We start from the raw sequence: 20,359 nt of genomic DNA on the forward strand, positions 1-20,359 counted from the left end.
CATTTTATCCAGACACTTCTGCTTTTAAGAAATCACTTTCAAGACTCGGGGGGGAAAGGTGGGCTCCTCATTCCCTGTCCTTGAAGTGGGAATTCCTTCTCCAAGTTTGAGTCAACCAGGAGATGGCGCTGTGACCCGCCGTCGCCGGAGAGCTGGGCGGAAGTGCAGAGGCGGGATCGCCCGGAACGGAGCGGCAGTTCCGCGATGCGCATGCGCACACCTCCACATCCGGGCATCGCCGTCAAGCAGCACCCCCTCCCTACCAAGCCTCCGCCCCAGACGACGGGAAGCGGAAGTGAGTCCTGGGTAGCCTCGTGTCTCTTAGCAACGCCCAGGATCACCTGACGGAACCAGCTGACTCCGGTGCGGGAAGGCTCAGTGGGCGGCCGGGACTGGATCCGTGGTGGCCGCCACGATCGCCCGGCGGACGACCGGAGCCCGACAGTCCTCATCAGCATGTCGGGCAAAGACCGAATTGAGATCTTCCCCTCGCGGATGTAAGTCAGAGATCGGACAAGCGGGGCTTCCTTCTCGAAGGTTCGGGAAAGGCGGCCCGCAGCGCGGTTCGGGGTCCTTGGGCCGACCGTGAGCTCTCCTCCAGGCTCTCGGGAGAGGAGTGGGCGCCGGCCTACCCTCGACGCTTTGCGTGTGTGATTCGGGCAAGAAGACGTGGCCGGGCCGCTGTCCGGACCCGTTCATCGCCCTGTTTAGGTTTAGGCAGACTCTTACGGCGCTGAGCCCTGGGTGTACGCGGGGGTCTTCAGACAAGTTCAGGGGGAAATGCATGGCATAAAAAAAGTTGGGCAGGGTTTTTTTTTTTTTGGTACCAAAACCTCTTTTAATTTAATTTTCCGTGAGCGTTTTCCGAATGACGACACCGTCGTCCCCTCTTGCCCTCAGGGGCACTCCAGTTTAGAGGAGAAAGGAAAAGGCGTGGAGATATGCTACCTAATGCACTTGGAGAAGGGAGGTGCAGAATTGTCTCGGGATACCCAGTGGGGCGTTGCCCTAGCACGGAGGTCGGACCCTGTCTTCGTTCTTTGGGATGGCCACCCAGTGGCACCTGCCCATGTGTGTGAGACACCTCATCCCAGTGGAAAGGGGGTTTCTGCCCGACCAGATGAGGGGGGGACCCAAGCATGCGTGCAGAGAAGGTCCCCAAAGCGGCTTGGAATGAACCCGTGTTGGGGAGGCGGCTCATTTCTGGGGGGCTGCCTTTCTTAGCGCTGGAGGTGTTTGGCAGGTGTATCTCCTCAAATGCGCCCAGTAGCTGAGGAGAGCAAAGAGGGCTTTCATTTGTGCCCTGTGCTTCCTTTCTCTCTCTCTGGCATGTCACCTCGACCTGCATTATTTCCTCCGAGAATGTGAGAACGCTCCGAGTAAAACAGTTGTTATATTCAAACTACACACTCCCCCAATTACTGTCTTGTGCCAGGATAACTACAGCCCTTGTTAAGAGTTACCTTTGCCTGGTGCCGTTGAGACAGGCAGAAGGCAAGCTGGCGTGGAGGACGGCAGAGGGCAGAGCCTGAGACAAGGAGTACTCTTGGGGGAGTGAGAACTAGAGAAGTAAACTCCGCCGTGGCCCCAAGCAATGCGAAGCCGTGTCCTTGAACTGTCCCTGGCTGTCTGCTGAAAGGCCTGCCCGAAAGAGTCCAGAGCTGCCAGGAGGGGCCGGTGTGGTGACACAGCACAGTAAAGCTGCTGCCGGAGACGTCACGTCCCGGCTGCTCCACTTTCGCCCTAGCTCCCTGTTATTGCGCCTTGGAATACGGCAGAAGATGACTTACATGGTTGGGTCCCTAGCACCCACTAGGAAACCCAGAAGGTTCCGGGCTCCTGACTGCTGTGGCCATTTGTGGCCTTCCCTCTCTTTCAAATAAATAAAAATAAATCTGTAAACAATAAAAGCCTGTCAGGGGGGTGCACTGTTCATTTAGTCTACATCTGGCTGATAGATCCTTGATTTCCCATTCTCAGATCTGCAGCAAAGGGCTTAGTGAGCCAGCTGTGACTGGGTGAGGACCTGAGAGCCCTTGCTTGACACGGAAGCATCAGGTTTATATGTTGGATTATTTGAAAGGAAGAGTGAGAGATGTGCACCTGTTCACTCCGCAGATGACAGTGGTGGTGGGTGAAGTGGGGACTCGGTACACTCTGGGAAGACCAACTCCTGACTCCCGGAAGTGCCGGCTAACACACATACCTGGCCCAATTGTATTTATTATCTGGCTGTTTATGTCCCACAGTCATCAGAAGGGTAGCATTCATTTCTTGTTCTTACTACTTGGAAAGTAAGAAGGATAAGTGGACTTTTTCGGGCTTAGACAAGATAACTGGTTTTGGTTTTGAGAGTACTCGGCTTTACAGGAGGGGAAAATCAGGTGCAGGAGGTCGGCGTTTCCCGTGGCCCAGCAGCAGTTTCTGTGTCATGTAGTCAGATGTTGTTGATTCAGCTGGAAAAAGTCGTCGTCCTGGCTGAAGCACACACTCTGTGGTTTTGAGCAGCTCTGATTCGTGTACGAGAACAGGATTTTAAAATCCTGAACTGTGGAAGATGTCTGTCTCTCCCCTTCTCTCTTTTGCTCTAATTCTGCCTTGCAAATACATACATGTTTTAAAAAGGAAGATCCTAAAGTAGAAGTAGGTATTTAGCTTAGAGATTAACATCCAGATTCAAACTCTGGGTTCCATATCCGGCTCCGACTGCAGCTCTCTGTGGGCGCCGGCTCTGGCAGTGGCTGGGTCCTTGCCACTCAGTGAGAACCTGGATTGAGTTTCTGGCTTCCAGCTTTAACCTGAGTCAGTTATGGGTGTCCAAAGCATTTTGTCTCTTTTTCTGCCTCTCAAAAACAAAAGCAAAAAAGCAAACCAGAAAGCTCCAACTTTGCTGACAGGGCTAAAGAGATTCCTAGACTAGAAAATAAACCAGTGATTTCTGTTTTGCAAACAGTTCCAGATTGTATCATCATCTGCCATGTTCTCTTCACCCAACTAAATACCAGAGAGAACAAAACAGACAGTGGAAGCAGAAGAGGCGTGAAGGAGGGGTTCGGTGGTGGTGCAGTGGGTTCTGGTTCCAGCTGCTCCAGCCCAGCCCAGCTCCCTGTTTAAATACCTGGGACAGCCATGAAAGGAGACCCGAGTGCTTGGGCTCCTCCATCCTGGGGAAGCCTGAATGGAGTCCAGGCTCTTGGTGTTTTTGGCCTGGTCCAGCCCAGCTGATGTGGGCATTTGGAGAGCAAGATTGTGTCTGTAACTCAGCCTTTGGAAAAAATATTGCTTTTAGTCTAAATGTGTGAATGATTTGCAATTAACAGAGGTTAAATACATATTTTATTGCATATTAACCCTAAATGCTTTGGAAAGACATTTAGAGTATCAGGAATTGAAATTTTCCGATTTCATTGAGGGACCGCTCATGACTTAGGAAATTTAAATCAACATGATACGTTCAGTTTTATCAACCAGTTCATCGTATACTATAAGCTTCCTGTAATCTGCAGTATAGGATTTAATTTAAATATGGCTCAACCCTTTGAGCCCCAGATCTGGTATTTAGTGTCCACAGTGACCACGGTCAATGTACACATTGGGGTAGATGGCGCCTGCTCAGGCTGGAAACGGAACCAGCTTCGCTTGATTATATCTCTGCAAAGGCTGATGAGTATAAATTCTTGCCAGCCAGTATTCCGAATCAGTGCTGTTCTTCTGCTGCTGTTGTCCTTGGGGAGGTGGCACACGGTTGGGGTACAATGGACCTAGCTATGTTAAAGTTTGTTTTGATCCTGGGGCAGGTCATTGGAGTTAGAAGTCTACTTCCAGGGTTGGCATTGTGGTACAACATGGTTAGTCAGCTGTGGTTCCGTCATCCCATGTCCGTTTGAGTCCCAGCTGCTCCCCTTCTAATCCAGCTCTCTCCTAATGGATCTGAGAAGACAGCGGAAGATGACGCAAGTGTTTGGGCCTGTGCCTGCCATATGGGAGACCCTCCTGGCTTTGGCCTGGTCCATCCAGCCCATTTGGGGAGTGAACCAGTAGGTGGAAAATTTTTCACTGTGTGTCTCTCTTTCTCTGTGCAACTTTTAAATCAGATTTTGAAATAAAACAAAAAGAAATCTTCCTGTCCTGTCTTCACTGATGGTGAGAATGTTACTCTACTTTTTTGGGCCTCAGGCTTAAGATCTTTTCTAGTTATAGGATTGTTTCAGTAATATTAGTCATATAATAATAGACTTCAGTATGCATAATAAGCAATTGGCCAGTGTCTGTGAGGGTGGGTGCTGGGTTCATGAGCCCTTAGGGAATGGGGTCTGGCAGAGCTTGGGTCATCTGGCCAGGGTCCTTGGGCCCACCTGTGTGAGGGGGTGCTGGGTCTGTGAGCCTTGGGGGTGGGGAGTCTGGCAGGGCACGGATTGCCTGGCCTAGTCCATGGGCCACCTGTGAGGTCTGGTCTTCCTCAGTGTAAAGGACAGAGTGGTGGACGGCAGGCTATGGTGTACATAGTGGATATCGTAGCCCTTTGGGGCCTCTGGAAGACATCTGGTATCATAGCATAGAATGGAGAACAGAACATATTGGACCACTGCCCCAGCCAAAGGATGACAGGAAATATCTGGGCAACTGGAGACTCGTAAGGTAGACTGTGTCAGCCAGGGGACACTGGAGGGTTTCCGATTGTTGAGATTGACAGCATTTCAGAACCCTTGGGGTGTCTGCCACATCAGGACCCATCCCTGGATACTCGGGTGGTTGGTAGTCTGGGTATGGCTTCTCCCCTACTCAGAAACGGAAAGAAGAAATAGAAAGTTGGGAAACAGTGATCACTCCCACGTTTCCCTTGCCCTGGATCCTTTCCACCCTGATCAACTAAGTAAACATCATCTAAAATAATAGTAATAATAATTGGCCAAAAGATCCATTATTACATGCTGTGTTGTACTAGTTATAACACAAGTTATAAGATACAAAATACTTAACTCATTCTGTGGGTCCAGGTTGTACAATCTCTTGTGAGTTTTATTACTTAAAGCTTTTTCATATTGTTTTATGTGGCACAAAGCAACAAGAATAAATATGTCAAGTTTTTTTTTTTTTTTTTTTTTTTTAACTTAGCTTATTGGGGCTTCTGATGGGGAGAAAATCAAAATGAAGTGAGGAGACTCGAATGATAAGTTTAGCTTGTCACTTCTCAGTAGTTTTATATATGTTATGTGTTATCTAGAGTTGTCTACAGTTAATAAAATTATTGAAATTTTATGATATCAAACACTTTAATGCTATGCTTTATTTAAATTTATTTTTAAATAATGATTACATGGTTGGTTGATGTGGGAAGGATCAAGGTTTAGGGAAAATTGGGTGAATTCATTGCTTCCAAATCTGCTATTTCTTCTTGGTGTTCCTGGGAGAAGGGGAGAGACAAAGGGGGAAACCTCTCATGACTTTCCACACGTCCCAGTACCCAGGGATGAGGAACCGCCACCTCATATCAACTCAGAGGCTATGTTTTAATCGAAATGGAATAAATGGTTATATTATACATTGCAGTAGGGGCAAGTGATTAAGAAATGCTTGGGGGCCCGGCAGGGTAGCCTAGTGGCTAAGGTCCTTGCCTTGTATGCGCTGGGATCCCATATGGGCGCCAGTTCATGTCCCAGCTGTTCCATTTCCTGTCCAGCTCCCTGCTTGTGACCTGGGAAAGCAATAGAGGACAGCCCAAAGACTTGGGACCCTGCACCAGTGTGGGAGATCTGGAAGAAGCTCCTGGTTTCTGGCTGAGGATCAGCTCAGTTCTGTCCATTGCAGCCACTTAGGAAGTGAACCAGTGGACGGAAGAGCTTCCTCTCTGTCTCTCCTCCTCTCTGTAAATCTGACTTTCCAATAAAAATAAATCTTTTTTTTTTTTTAAGATTTGTTTTATTTTTATTGCAAAGAGGAGGAGGAGAGACAGAGAGGAAGATCTGTCCGTTGATTGACTCCCCAAGTGATCGCAATGGCTGGAGCTGCATCAATCTGAAGCCAGGAGCCTCTCCAGGTCTCCCATGTGCATAGGTGCAGGCTCCCAAAGCTTTGGGCCGTCCTTGACTGCTCTCGCAGGCCACAAGCAGGGAGCTGGATGGGAAGCAGGCCTGCTGGAATTGGAATTGGCATCTATATGGGATTCCAGCACTCTCAAAGTGAGGACTTTAGCCGCTAGGCTACCGTGCTAGGCACAATAATTTTTTTTTTATGTTAATGCTTGGGTCGCCTGTAACCCTGTATTAGATTGCCTGGGGTTGAGACCCTGCTTGCTTCTGATCCTGCTTCCTGCTGAAGTGTGTTCTGGGAAACAGCAGGTGATGGCTTTAGTACTTAGTATTTGAGTACCGGCTGCCGCAGTTGAACTTCAGGTTCCTGGTTTCAGCCTGGCCCAGCCTAGCTGTTGTGGGTATTGAGGGAGTAAACCAGCAGGTGGAAGCTAATTCTCTTGTCTTTTCTTCTCTTTCAGCCAGGAGGCTGGGACTCCATCTGGGTCTCCTATCACATGGGAGCATCGTCTGCTTTCCTAGGCTGTTAGCAGAGAGCTGGACAGGAAATGGAGCAACTAGGGCTTGAACCTCTGTCCATACGGGGTGCTGGTGTCATGGGCAGTGGCTTAATCCACTACACCACAAATTGATTTATTTTTATCTTCATATACCTAAACCATTACTTAGCATTATTTTCAATTAGAAAGCAAATAAGCACTTGAACTATACTGACCTTTATGGAATAAGTCTCCTGATTATGTTTATTATGATTTATTACTCAGTGCAGATAATTTAATGCAGGATTGTTTCTGGTGTGAGTTAATAAAGAACAGCCATAGTAGAAAGCTTCTGTCACTGCTGTGTTCTCACTCAGCACATAGAAGACTAAATTAAGATATTTTTGTGTCTCTTAAGCACAGTGAGTGTGTGCGAATGAATGTCTGTGTGTTCACATAGGGCACAGACCATCATGAAGGCGCGACTGAAAGGAGCACAGACAGGCCGAAACCTGCTGAAGAAGAAGTCTGACGCGCTGACTCTGCGGTTCCGCCAAATCCTGAAGAAGATAATAGAGGTAGCATGAACATTGCTCGCAGCGGGATGTATCTTTGGTTTGGTATTTTAGACTTATTTTATTTATTTGAAAGGCAGACTACCAGGGGCGTGGAAGGACAGAAAAGAGGCGCTCTTCCATCCACTGGTTCACCCCTGAAATGGCTGCAAGCAGCAGGTCTGGGTTAGGCTGAAACCAGGAGCCTGGGCCATGAGCTGGGGCTCCCAGGTGGGTGGCAGGAGCCCGTGCGCGGGGCTGTCATCCGCTGCTTTCCGGGGTGCTGCAGCGCGGAGCTGGATTGGAAAGCAGAACAGCTGGGGCTTGAACTGGCGTTCTGATACAGGATGCAGTATTGTAGGTAGAGACTTACCTACTGTGCCACGAGGCCAGACACCGCATTTATTTTAGAAATATCAAATAAGGAAAATCCAGCATGGCTCTTGGTATTTTCTTTTTCCTGAAAAAATTATTCATCTAAAGAAATGATTTGAAATGTGAAGGGACAGCCAGCAACAGTTAGTCCATCTGCTGCTTCGTTCTCCCGATGCCTGCTGCAGGCGGCTAGGCCGGGCTGAGGCCACAGACTGCACCAGCCTGGACAGAGGCCGTGGACCATGCTAACCTCCCCGGTGTGTGTCTCAGTAAGCTGGGACTAGCACCCAGGTACTCCAGGGTGAAAGGTGGGGTCCTGCTGATGGCTCAACTGCTTCTCATTTTCCTTTACGTGATTTTAGTTAATCACCAGGATTCTTTATAAAAGTTAAAATACTTTGAAGTGTAACTCATTTTAGAGCTGAGCCGATCTGAAACCAGGATCCTCATCTGGGTCTGCATGCGGGTGCAGGGTCCCAAGGCTTTGGGCCGTCCTTGACCACTTTCCCAGGCCACAAGCAGGGAGCTGGATGGGAAGCAGGGCCGCTGGGATTAGAACTGGTGCGCATTTAGGATCCCAGTGCGTGCAATGTGAGGACCTTAGCTGCTGGGCTACCGCACCGGGTCCTTTTTCGTAGATTTTTAAAGAACTTTTAAAGGTGTGTGTGAGGGACAGACTTAACAGAGAGAGACATAGACAGAGATCTTCCTTTTGCTGTTCTGTTCTGCCTCCCACATGGGTGGCGGGCATCGTCTCTGTCTTCCAAGATGTGTGTGCCGGGAGTGCATCTGAAGCAGAGCTGCCAAGATGCCCAGGTCAGAAGCCGCAGCTGGACCTGCTGGGCCGCAATGCCAGCTCCTTACTGATTGATTTTCTTGTTGAATGTTGGCCCTTTTTTTTTTTTTTTGGTAAAAATTCTATATAAAAGAGGATTCAAAATCTTTATGTAGTCTGGCTTATGTGTAAAATGCTAAATAGATATTCTGTATAGCTTATCTTCTGACATTTTTCAGGAAAGCTGTCTTAATTTTGACTTGCTCAAACCTGTTAGTCATGGGACAACCTGAAGAGATTATGGTTTTTTTTTTTAAGGTGTTATCTGTAATATTATGTCTGGATTAAAAAAAACAATTTAAAGAAATTAATTTGATGAAATCAGAAATAAGTAAGCCCTTCAATAAATTCAATTTTCTATATCTTAATGTATTTATTCTAACGGTGTAATAAAACTCATGCTTTTGTAGCATTGCTAGTGATCATAACCAAATTATTCATAAATTGAAGTTTTTATTTGTTTATTGTTAAATACTTACATATACATCTAGCATAAAATAGTTGTGTCATTAAAGAAACCTTATTTGATGTGATCTTTCCCTATAATAGTCTTGGTTGAAACTATTGGTTCATGCTTTTTCAGACGAAAATGTTGATGGGTGAAGTGATGAGAGAAGCTGCCTTTTCACTAGCCGAGGCCAAATTCACAGCAGGAGACTTCAGGTAAGAAGAATAAATTCTGTTTTGAAAAAAAAAAGTGCCTTCAGGGTCCTAATTTTCACTTAAAAAATAATTTTAATTTAGTTTCATTTATTTGAAAGGTAAAGTCAGAGGGATGGAGACACAGATCTTCTCTCTATCCACATGGCGCAGTAGCCAGGGCCAAGCCCAGGAACTTCCTCCTGGCCTCCTGCAGGTGCTCCTCCTCCGAGCACCTTGGCCATCTCCTGCTTTCCCAGGTGTGTCAGCGGGGAGCTGCAGAGGTGGGGAGCAGCTGGGACTTGACCCAGCACCAATATGCGATGCTATGGTAGTAGCTTAGTAACCTGTTCTGTCTCAGCACCAGCCCCCATACTTTTCATTTAAAGAAACTTTTTAAGTTAAAATTATGGAAGTATAAAATAAATACATACTCAGAGGCTTCAGAAAGTTTATAGGAAGTGCATGCTCCTTTTTTTAAAACAAATTTTTATGTTTGATGAGAAAGGCAGAGAGAGAGCTGCAGATTCCTGCAGTAGATGGCACTTGGGCCAGGCTGAATCTGCGAGCCAGGAGTAGTCTCATGTAGGTGACAGGTATGTGAATGCCTGAGGAGCTTGCTCACTGCCTCCAGCGTGCACATTAGCAGGAAGTTGGAATACAGACACAGGCAGGACTAGAACCCAGACCGTCCCGTGTGGATGTGGGTATTCTGTGTGGCCTCTTCATTGCTGTGCCACATGCCCATTCCACGTACTTCTGCTTCCCAGCTGCCTGAGCAGGGAGCTGGATCAGAAGCAGGTAGCTGGAGTGTGAGCCTGTGCTTCAGTATTGGCATGCAGGCTACTAAGTGGCAGTTAAACCTGCTGTGTCACAGTGCCTGCCTCTGTAGGATAAATTTCTGAGAATGGAATAGATTATTTAAAAGGCACGGGTTTATGGGTTGCCGTATCAATATGCATTGTATGGCACATAGCATGTTAAATGGTTTGTATGGAGCAGGCTTTAGGTGTCGCACATCAGAGTGTATGGGATCATTTCCAGTTCTGAGCCCTGAAAGTAGCTGAGGATGCTGGTTGGAGCAGCAGCAGCACCTGTCACAGTGCCTTGGGTTCAAGTCCTGGCTCCACTCCCTGTTCCAGCTTCCTCCTGATGTCCTTCTGTGAAGCAGCTGAGGTGTGTCAAATACCTGGATTCCTGCCCCCAGTTATGTTCCCTGCTGCTGGTTGTGGTCCTAGCTAGTGTGAGCATTTGCGGAGTGAACCGACAGATGGGAGCGCTTGTCTCCCTTTCTCTCAAATAAACATGCTGTGCCAACTTAGCTGTTATATGAGTGTGCAGAACATTTTGTGAGGCAGTTAAGGCAAACACACTATTCTTAGTTGAAGTTAATTGCCTTCCTGGAGTTACATGGCTAGTTAGGGACAGAAGTAGAAAATTTTTTTTAAGCCTTTGGTTTTCCCAAAGACGTGATGCCCCCATTCTTAGGTTGTTTTCTAGGAGTTCTCCTGGGTGGTGGCCTTGCAGTCCAAGGACCACATGGCCAGCTGAAGTTAGTAGACTTTTGATTTTTGCCAATGCTGATAGGATAGCTACTTGCACTGACTTCAGTAGGAGGAGGAAATCAGTAATAGTGTGCAAGTGGTGGTATGTGATTGTGCGTAAGGGTAACGATCTTATAGGGACAGGTAGGGAGTCAGTCATAACAAGTTTATCTGAGCAAATTGAGTAGCAAACCTAGAGGGAACATTTTTCTGCAAAAATGTTGGCAGAATTAGAATCCATGGTCACATCCATACACCAGTTCTCTGGAAGTACAACAGTCTGCCTACTTTAAAGTCGCCCATTTCTTAAAGGCCTTTGACAGTCGATCTTTGCTCTCTGGGGCCCCCTTCTGGCACCAGTGCATTTCCTGCTGTGATAAAAAGATGGTCAAGACATACTGAGATTGTGACTTCTCAATGTTGAAACTATCCCGTGTGTCCCTGTGGAATTATTTCTAAAACTACATCTAAATAAAGGCTTTCTTTTTCTGCAGCACCACAGTTATCCAAAATGTAAATAAAGCCCAGGTGAAGATTCGGGCAAAGAAAGATAATGTAGCAGGTAACTTTTCAACTCTTTAGAACCCTTGAAGGAGAAAAAGTGACATTTAAAATGATCGTCTTTAGACAGCAAGATCCTGATGTGCCTGTGACTTGACATGTTGAAGTCGTTAATAATCAGGTCCTCATTACCCAGGGTAGTTTGACTTTGGGATTGAAATGAATGCTTAGGAAGGTAGGTTCCCAGATCGTTCTCTGAAACCAGTTGTAATTCTTGACTTTTGAGTGTTTGGTGAAAACAAACAGCACTTTACGGCCATGTTGGTTACCGCACGCATGTTTGCTCTTCGCAGGTGTCACTCTGCCGGTGTTTGAGCACTACCATGAAGGAACTGACAGTGAGTGTGAAAGTTCTGCTGTTCGTTAGTCGGCTTCCCAGGGTCTCTCTTTTGCTCTTTCACTGAACGTTACTCTGGACAGTGGTGCTAGACAAACCCAGGAGTTCAGGAGTTCTGGTGTCAGAGTGTATCGGAAAGGTCTGAGGGTAGAAAATCATAAAACATCACATCTGTCTTACATTTTACTTTGACTTAGAAATGTCAACATATTGCCATTGGCCATTTTAAAAATAAAAGGGCTTTCCTCTTTTTATGAGCCCCTGACTAGTCTTCCACGTTATCTTTCTGCATAAATACATTCATAATGTATTATTTATAACATAACAGTTTTAGTTTCTGTGAAGTGGAATAAAATCCCAGATACTATGACACTGTGAATGCTGACATTTTCTAGATATTTGTATTTTGCATCCAGTTATTTTTTTAAATTGGCTTACCCATTCCATTCCTAATGACAGCATTTTCTGGGTTGTACACATATTTATTATCTGCTGGGTAAAGCAACTTTTTTTTATAGAAAACAGTATTCTGGCACTCATTTCACTGGTTCATGTAATTCCTAATTAAATTATATAGAATATTGAGTATTGCTCATATAAAGAGTAGAGCACACTAAAGAACTGCCCCTTAATAGTGCCATCGTACGTTGTCCATGCAAAAGGGGCAAAGAGCGTTGACAGATTCAGCCAGCCGCTGAAGTGAAGGTTGTTTAAAAGTTTGTCCTTTAGTTAGAATTACAATAGTGTGTGTTGTGTGGAAACATGATCCTGCAGTGTTAGGGGAGGGTGGTGGGCACCTAACGGGATTAGTGAATTTGCCTTAATATGTTTGTTGCCATTCTGATTCTTTGGGGGAACTTTGTGGGGAATACTGACTCTAATTACGAATGTTGTGTGACTGGTTCTTCCAGGTTATGAACTCACTGGTTTAGCCAGAGGTGGGGAACAGTTGGCCAAATTAAAGAGGAATTATGCCAAAGCAGTGGAATTACTGGTCGAACTAGCCTCTTTGCAGGTGAGTCCCAGGCACGGCCAGAGATGCCCTGCGGTTTGATTTCTGAGGATTAAGTGAAGAGATTGAGGTCTTGCATCAGATCCCACTGCACTGTGGACTTTGAACTGTCTCCACGATCCATGGAAAAAAATTACTTTTTTATTTCTGAAATGTTGACTTCTGCACCATTGTCCCTTTTTTATTTTTAATAAAATGTACATAGTGCCGTCAGTTTGTACTCTGCGTCATTCTCTGCTAGAACAGCAGAAGTTGATACTAGATTGGAAAGCAAATGCCGCATGGTTTGTGCAGGAGAGCCCGTGTTCCCCTGGTGACTAGTTAACATGTAAGGTATGAATGCATGATTCTGCTCCTGTCATTTTTGTGTTTATTTAGTCTGAAGTAAATAAATTATAATAATACAGGAATAAGTATTAGCTCAGCAGAAATATCAAGTTTGCTTTTCAGACGTGGAAAAGAAGTTTTTTTAGAAGGTTTTTTTTATTTGAAGTATTTTTATATTTCTTATTTTATTATTTTAATTTTATTTGAAAGGTAGTTCCAGGGATATCTTCCATCTGCTAGTTCACTCCCCAGATGGCCACAGTGGCCGGAGTTGGGCTAGTCTGAAGTCAGGAGCCAAGAATTTCTTGCTGGTCTCCCATGTGGGTGCAGGAGCCAAAGGACTTGAGCCATCCTCTCTGCTTTCCCAGGCTCTTGCAGGGAGTTCAGGTGGAAGTGGAACAGCTAGCTTTCCGCAGGTGGAGTGTTAGCTTGCTATGCCATGGCACCAGGAGCCAGGAGCAGCTTCTTGGTCTCATGTGGGTGCAGGGTCCCAAGGCTTTGGGCCATCCTCGACTGCTTTCCCAGGCCACGAGCAGGGAGCTGGATGGGAAGCGGAGCAGCCGGGACACGAATTGGCATCCGTTTGGGATCTCAACCATTGTAAGGCGAGGAGTTAGCCAATAGGTTATCATACAAGGCCCCCATTTTTTTTTTCTTAAAAACAAATATTTAATGGACTTACTTGAAAGGCAGAGAAAGAGACCCTGATTTTCTCCCCAAGTGTCTGGGAGCTGGGTGCTCAGTGCAGGTGTCCCCCATGGGTGGCGGTAACCCAGGTGTTGGAGCCATCACCACTGTCTCCCTTGCTGCATAGCCAGGGCTTGAACCCAGGCACTCTGAGCTGGGATCTTCATCTCCGTGCCTCATACCCAGCCTTGACTGTTTTGTGCTGTTGCAGTAAGGGTGGAGCCAGCTGAGGAGAATGTGATCAGAAAGACTTTGGGCTTGCATTGCTAATGTGTGCTCTTTCTTTAGACTTCCTTTGTCACTCTGGATGAAGCGATTAAGATAACCAACAGGCGTGTCAATGCCATTGAGCATGGTGAGTGTGAGCTGCCAGGCACTTGGTTCCTTCACCTGCCCATCCCTTGCACTTGCTAGGTTGGCACAGTGTGATGAAGGTCAACAGGAGAACCAGGCAGTGCCCCCTGCACAGTGCGCAGAGGTGTGTCAGTAGTGCAGAAATGTATCATATGATGTATGTATGTGATATGTCATGTGGGAAAGTTGGAAAGTGATGAGTTGAAAGTTTCAGAATGTTTTATTTCTGCTTATTCATGCAGTTGGTAATAAGAACATTAGTGTTTTCTTTAGTTCTTTATAACAGTCCAGAGCTTTCTAACATTTTATTTGAAAGGCAGAGTTGGAGAGGGACAGATTTTTCCATCCACTGGTTATATTCCCCAAGTAGCTGTAGCAGCTGGGGCTCGGACAGGCTGAGCCAAGAGCCAGGAGCCAGGAACAACTTCTGGGTCTCCCACATGAGTGAAGGGGCCCAAGGTCTTGTGTTGCAGGGAGCTGGGTTGAAAGTGGAGTAGCCAGGTCTCAAACTGGTGTCCGTATGGCATGCGGCTTCACAGGAGGTGGCTTACCTTGTTTGCCACAACACCAGCCCTGATAAATCTTCCTTAATCAATATTTAACTTAACATTGTTTTCCTTTAGGCCTTTTGCTTTGATTTTTAGAAACAAAGTTTTCCATTTAATTTATTTATTACCTCTTACTTCATTATGTTAAAAATTACTTTATTTCCACAATTATTTTTACTTAAGAAAACATTCAGCTTTAAAGTAAGAAGCAAAATGAAGGACAAATTATTTTGATTAGGTTTCTATTTAGTGTTAAAAGTTCTCATTTCTTAGAACCACAAATCCTATTTCTCTCCCACCTGATAGTGTCCATGCCTATAAATGGAACTGCAAGCAAAACAAATGCTTTCAAGAACTTTACATTATACAAGCAAATTAGGCAGATTCCATAGAGCCCAGTGGCTGACATAAAACTATTTAATAATTTTCTCTGCTGTACTTAAGCAAATATTTTCATTTTCATTTTATTTAAAAGGCAGAGAAATAGTTTTGCTCTGCTACAGGCTGCATTACAGGTGTCCATGTGGGTGACAGGGATCGGGTCCTGAGGCAGCGTATGCTGCTGTCCAGGCACTGGCGCCCCCGCTCCCGGGGTGTGAGCGTCCCACACACCCATTCCTGCCCTGTTTTTAGACAGTGCATAGCTATTATTACATTGAAAATAACATTTGCAGTTCATTGTCATATGTTCATCTCTCGTTCGAGTTGGTCTCTGTTGTGTTCCAATCATTAACTGTGCATAGAAAAGCCACCATTAGGGCACATACAAAAGTATCCCGATTATTACTTTTGGCTGGTTAGGTGATGCCTGCTTTTAATTTTTCTTTGTGGTTTTTCCCTCTAAGATCTGTGCATTAAATGTACATTGATTTTACAGTATTACACAGGTAAGCACTGGTAATTTGAAAACAGGGAGTTTGAAGTTCTCACATCGTCTATTTTTTTTTGGACTCTAGTCATCATTCCTCGGATTGAACGTACCCTTGCGTATATCATCACGGAGCTGGACGAGAGAGAACGAGAAGAGTTCTACAGGTTTGTTGAAATTGGAAAGTTACTGGTTTTGTTGGTTCACATTCAAAAAGCTTCACTTGCTATGATTAGCAATTGTCATATGTTCTTCAGCTTTTATTTCATTCTGGTAAATTAGAAGCAAGAAACACAGGAGTCTCCCTTATCCTGGTTTCATTTTCTGTGGTTTCAGTTACCAGCAGTCAACCTGGGCCTGAAAATATTAAACGGAAAATTTGAGGAATAAATTCATTTTCAGTTGTGGGCCATCTGCATAAGTAGCATGGTGAATCTCATGCGATCGCACTGTCCTGACTGCCGTAAGCGTGTGAACCATGCCTTTGTCCAGTATATCCACGCTGCATGCTACCTGCCCTTTATAACTGCGGGCCTGAGTATCAGATCATCCGTGGTAGCGTCGAAGTGTGTGTGCTCAATTAACCCGTACTTTAATAAATAAGGGTCCTGATGTACAGTAGCTATGTTGGCATTTCAGATATGCTAGAGGGAAGCTGGAAGGTGCTTTCTGTCTGTAGTGACTTTTGATCTGAAGTTGGTTGAATCTGCAGATGTGAAATCCTATATATGTATATTGATGTACACAAAGGGATAAGGTTTGGAACCATTCTGTTTCAAGATTCCCCCTGGATCTTGGATCATAGTCCTCATGCGTGGGGAGTGAAGGAGAACTGTATTGTGCAGGCTGTGGAGACAAATTTAGGGTTGTTTGTTTGTTTTTAATTCTATCTTTATTTGAAAGGCAGAGTTACAGAGAAGTCAGACAGACAGATTTTCATCCAATGGTTCAGCCCCCAAATGGTTGCAGTGCCCACAGCTGAGCTGATCCGAAGCCAAGAGCCAGGAGCCTCCTCGGGGTCTCCTACATATGTGTGGGGCTAAGGACTTCAGCCATCGTCTGTTGCTTTCCCAGGTCCCATATGCAGAGAGCAGGATAGGAAGTGGAACAGTGGGACACTAACGGGTGCCCCTATGGGATGCTGGCACTACAGGTGGAAGATTAATATACTTCGCCACCATGCCAGCCTCCAAATTCATGTCTTGTGTTGGACATGTTTAGAAATGATTTATTATTTAAAACAAAGCTATTATTTAAAATTGGTGTATTTGGGAGAAAATATTTGGCCATTTGGCAGATATGCATGGCATGTTGAGTATGTTCAGGAGGACATATAATATACTTGAGGACATAACCAGATGCTGTAACTTATTCTGTTAGAGAATTAAGACAGTGCTTAAGAGAGAAATGGTAAATTTCTGTGAATTGCTATTAGGAGTTGGAGCTTGTAGGCATAGGTATTAAATGAGGGGCAGGCCTGGATTGATACACCTGGCGTACAGGGGTGGATGATATGTGCTAACAAAGAAGCCAGTGTTCGCCTTTGAGTGCCATTCCAGTACGGCTTATGACCTTGAGCGTCAAGATGGCTTGATTTTGTCCTCCTTTGATCTTCAGAGTTGTGATGGTGGAAATTTTGGCACATGTCTGAATACTCCAAATCAGTTATTAGCTTAGTGTATAAAATGGATTATCAATAAATTACTGAAACTGAGTGTAGTGGACATACCAGACTTTGTTCTGGTTCTGCTTATTGTCCTCGTTAAAAATCAGTTGCAGTTAACTCTTCTCAGGACAGAAACAGCACTCAGAAGGTTGCCCCCTTTAATCCTGCAGGTTAAAGAAAATACAGGAGAAGAAGAAAATCCTCAAGGAAAAATCCGAGAAAGACTTGGAACAACGGCGAGCAGCCGGAGAGGTGATGGAGCCTGCCAATCTGCTGGCTGAGGAGAAGGACGAGGATCTTCTGTTTGAGTAATCTTTCCTGCCTTGGTTCTTTGAGGAACCTAACAGTGACTGTGTGAATTTGTGGTGCGTAGGCTGTTTTCTTTCTGGCCCAAGAATTCCACTGATTGTAAAATCTCCCCGGATGTTCATTTAGGTGATTTGCGAACTCTCCAGTGCATCCGTGTACAAGTGGCTGAGACTCGTACAGCCTGTTAGTAACTTAAGAATTTACTCTGCTGCAGCGTCACTTGTCCCATTTACCTGTTACATGTGATTTGCTTGCCAGGCATTGTAGGAAGCACCCTTAATAAGCATTAGTGTTCTCAGGCCAGCTACTGTACAGCTTCCTTCACTTCTGCTCGCTGGTGAACCTTGGCACTGTTGCTGGAGATCGGAGCTCGCAGCCACGCTCTGTCGCCATGGCGCGTCTCTCCTCAAGCTCTGTGACAACCTTCACTTACTTTTCCTTGCATGGCAGGTGTTCATTTTGTCTATCAGCGGAGTGGTTCTGCCAGTTTAAATGTGACAAAGGTATGGAATAAAGTGATTTAAAAATAAATCATTCTTTTCCAAATTATTTACAGCTGCAAAGTAAATCACATTGGTGTGCTGAGATTAGTGCACAGTATTGCTTATCCTGTATGTGAGACTTTGGGTAATTACAGGCTTGTCTTGGAGGATTGATAGGAAATTCTGTTGCTGTTTACAAAATGAAATATCACATCCTGTTGTAAATTTAGTTGTAACTGTAAATCCAGCAACTAAGTTCACAAATATTTAAAAACCAAATAAACAGAGTTGTATAATACCTAATCCTCCCCCACACCTGGTGAGGTGTAAATTGTGTCCTATTTTGTGGAAACTTTTGAGGAGACTGATGCTTGAATGGTCAAATAGCACAGCTAAAATGTGAATCAAGTTTTATATATTGCTTTTCCAGGAATCAAAATTAGTTTGAAGGGAAGTGGGGTAGGAAACCATATTATTTAGCTTTTTTTTTTTTTTTTCCACTGAAATTGCATGTTCACTTTAAAGTATGGGCCACAGGACCCTAGATTAAAAGAGAAAAAATGCTGATTTATGTATTTGAAAGGCAAAGTTAGAGAGGGGAGAGGCAGAGAGAATATTCTACTACTCATATGGCCTTAAAGACCAAGGGTAGGTCAGGGCAAAGCTAGGTGTTTCACCTGGGTCATCGCTTGGGCCATCTGAGTACATTAACAGGGATCTGGATTGGAAACACTGCAGCCAGGACCAGAACTAGCTCCCATACAGGATGCCATTGTGGCAGGGAGCAGCTTAACTCATTGGGCCCAGCCCGTATTGTTTTTTAAAACTCTGATACTACCTTTGGTCAAACTAGCTATTTGTTTGTTTGTTTTTTTCCCTAAGATTTATTTTTATTGGAAAGACAGATCAGATTTATGGAGATAGATCTTCTACTGTTTCCTCCCAAAATGGCACAATGGCTAGAGCCAAGCTGATCAGAAGCCAGGAGCCAAGAACTTAGAAGAGTCTCCCATGCAAGTGCAGAGTCCCAAGGTATTAGACTGTCCTCTACTGCTTTCCCAGGCCAAAAGTGGGGAGCTAAATGGGAAATAAAGCAGCCAGGACACGAACTGGCGCCCATATGTGATGGATCCTGGAGCTTGCAAGGTGAGAATTTAGCTGTTGAACCATCACGGTAGGCCCCAAACTACCTATTAGAAAGTGCAGTGATCTTGTGGTTTAACATTTGTTAAAATAGAGAAAAAACAGTGGACAGGTACTTTGCTGCGTTAGAGTAATCCACAGTGGGAGGGGAAAGAGCAGCAACATGTTCATTTATGAATAGAAAGCTGCATGGGGGGGGGTAGCTGATGCATACGGCAAGTCAGATATATAGATAGGAAGCCTTCTGTCCGATGGTTTATTCCAAGTGACCACAACAGCCAGAGATTAGCCGATCTGGCCTCCTATGTAGATGCAAGGTCCCAAGGCTTTGGGTTGTCCTCAACTGCTTTCCCAGGCCACAAGCAGGGAATTGGATGAGAACCAGCGCCCATATGGGATCCCGGCACATTCAAGGCGAGAACTTTAGCCACCAGGCCACCGTCCTGGGCTCCAGCTCTCCTCTAATGTGCCTGAAAAACCAGCAGAAGATGGCCCAAATATTTCAGCCCTTGATCCCATGTGGGACAACTGGATGAAGTTCCTGGCTTTATTGTGGCCCTTTAAAGGGAACTGAACCAGTGGATGGAAGAAAGGTCTCTAATTCTGCATTTCACAAGTAAATCTTCAAAAAACAAAACAGGAACTACTTATATCTGCTAAGAGACATTAAAAACAAAGATTTTTTTCTACTCAGTGCAGTGATCTTGCTTCTGCCAAAATGTGACGAGGAGTGGTCTTCCTGTGTGTGTATACATCGAGTGCGAGAAGACAAACTGCAAAAGTACTCAGTGGGTTTAAAACTTAAAATATATTTTCACTTTTTATTTGTACAATACAGCATGTAGTATGACATATCAACAAGAGTGCAGATACAGGACAAGATAGTACGCCAGGAAATAACAATGGATGCCAGAAAGGTTACCTGTATTAAGGCTAAATCCCTGGTTTGTATTTCCCACATTCACAAAATTACATTCAAATCATTCCTATCACTACTTATTCCTTAGAACATGAAAAAAGGGGAAAAAAAAATCCAGACATTAGATTTTCATAGAAAGCAAATCTGGATTAGTGTAAATGTTAATTCTCCTTCCATTTCTCCTGACTTATAAAAGTAGAAATGAAGCTATTTCCTTAGTTGGATATTCCAAGCACATTTCTTTAGCTATTGGTATTTCTGTAAGTAGTCTCCAATCAAAACCATGGAGGGACAGGAAATGGGACGGTCAGAGCTGCTGCACAACTATCATACAACAAGGTGTTTTCCCTATTTTGTGAGGAAGGCAGCTGTTGTCACTTTAGGTACTGTGTTGAGTATCAGCATAGATATGTCTTCTCTGCAAGGGAAGGATAGAAATACAGGATTTTAGTGACCCTGAAAATGTTACCATTATATTCCGAAAAGCACAGCATGGCAAGGGCCTTGGTGTAAAACCCGTTTACTAAAGCCATGTGTCAGTCTTGACAGCATTTGGCCTTAGTAAATCCCCTCTGGCTTCTGGGGCATGACAGCCACTCCCTGCTAACACCTGAGTCCTCACTCGATAACATGGACTGTCAATGCTGGAAACCTGGAAGACTGAAGATTCCATGCTGAGTATATTCCTTGG

The 20,359-nt window shown here is 44.9% G+C and overlaps 1 protein-coding gene across 2 annotated transcripts; it reads left to right on the forward strand.

The window, feature by feature from the left end:
* Window positions 1-19: 19 nt before the first annotated feature.
* On the forward strand, window positions 20-17,167 carry ATP6V1D (ATPase H+ transporting V1 subunit D). Of its 2 annotated transcripts, XM_004584464.3 has the most exons (9): window positions 20-497; window positions 6,969-7,086; window positions 8,856-8,935; window positions 10,950-11,017; window positions 11,310-11,354; window positions 12,265-12,368; window positions 13,668-13,734; window positions 15,238-15,316; window positions 16,986-17,167. In XM_004584464.3, exons 1-9 carry the CDS (start codon window positions 457-459, stop codon window positions 17,125-17,127), a joined length of 744 nt encoding a protein of 247 aa, XP_004584521.1. In that variant the 5' UTR covers window positions 20-456; the 3' UTR covers window positions 17,128-17,167. The 2 variants fall into 2 exon arrangements, with proteins under 2 accessions (XP_004584521.1, XP_058511403.1); XM_058655420.1 differs by lacking the exon at window positions 11,310-11,354.
* Window positions 17,168-20,359: the final 3,192 nt, after the last annotated feature.

This window comes from Ochotona princeps, chromosome 26 (assembly GCF_030435755.1).
Source record: "Ochotona princeps isolate mOchPri1 chromosome 26, mOchPri1.hap1, whole genome shotgun sequence".
NCBI lineage: Eukaryota > Metazoa > Chordata > Mammalia > Lagomorpha > Ochotonidae > Ochotona > Ochotona princeps.

Excerpts from the sequence above, each read along its gene's own strand:
- ATP6V1D (XM_004584464.3), top strand. The coding sequence starts at position 457 with ATGTCGGGCAAAGACCGAATTGAGATCTTCCCCTCGCGGAT. Across the intron at positions 8,936-10,949 it reads TTCACAGCAGGAGACTTCAG|CACCACAGTTATCCAAAATG; the intron begins GTAAGAAGAATA and ends CTTTTTCTGCAG. Across the intron at positions 12,369-13,667 it reads TCGAACTAGCCTCTTTGCAG|ACTTCCTTTGTCACTCTGGA; the intron begins GTGAGTCCCAGG and ends CTCTTTCTTTAG.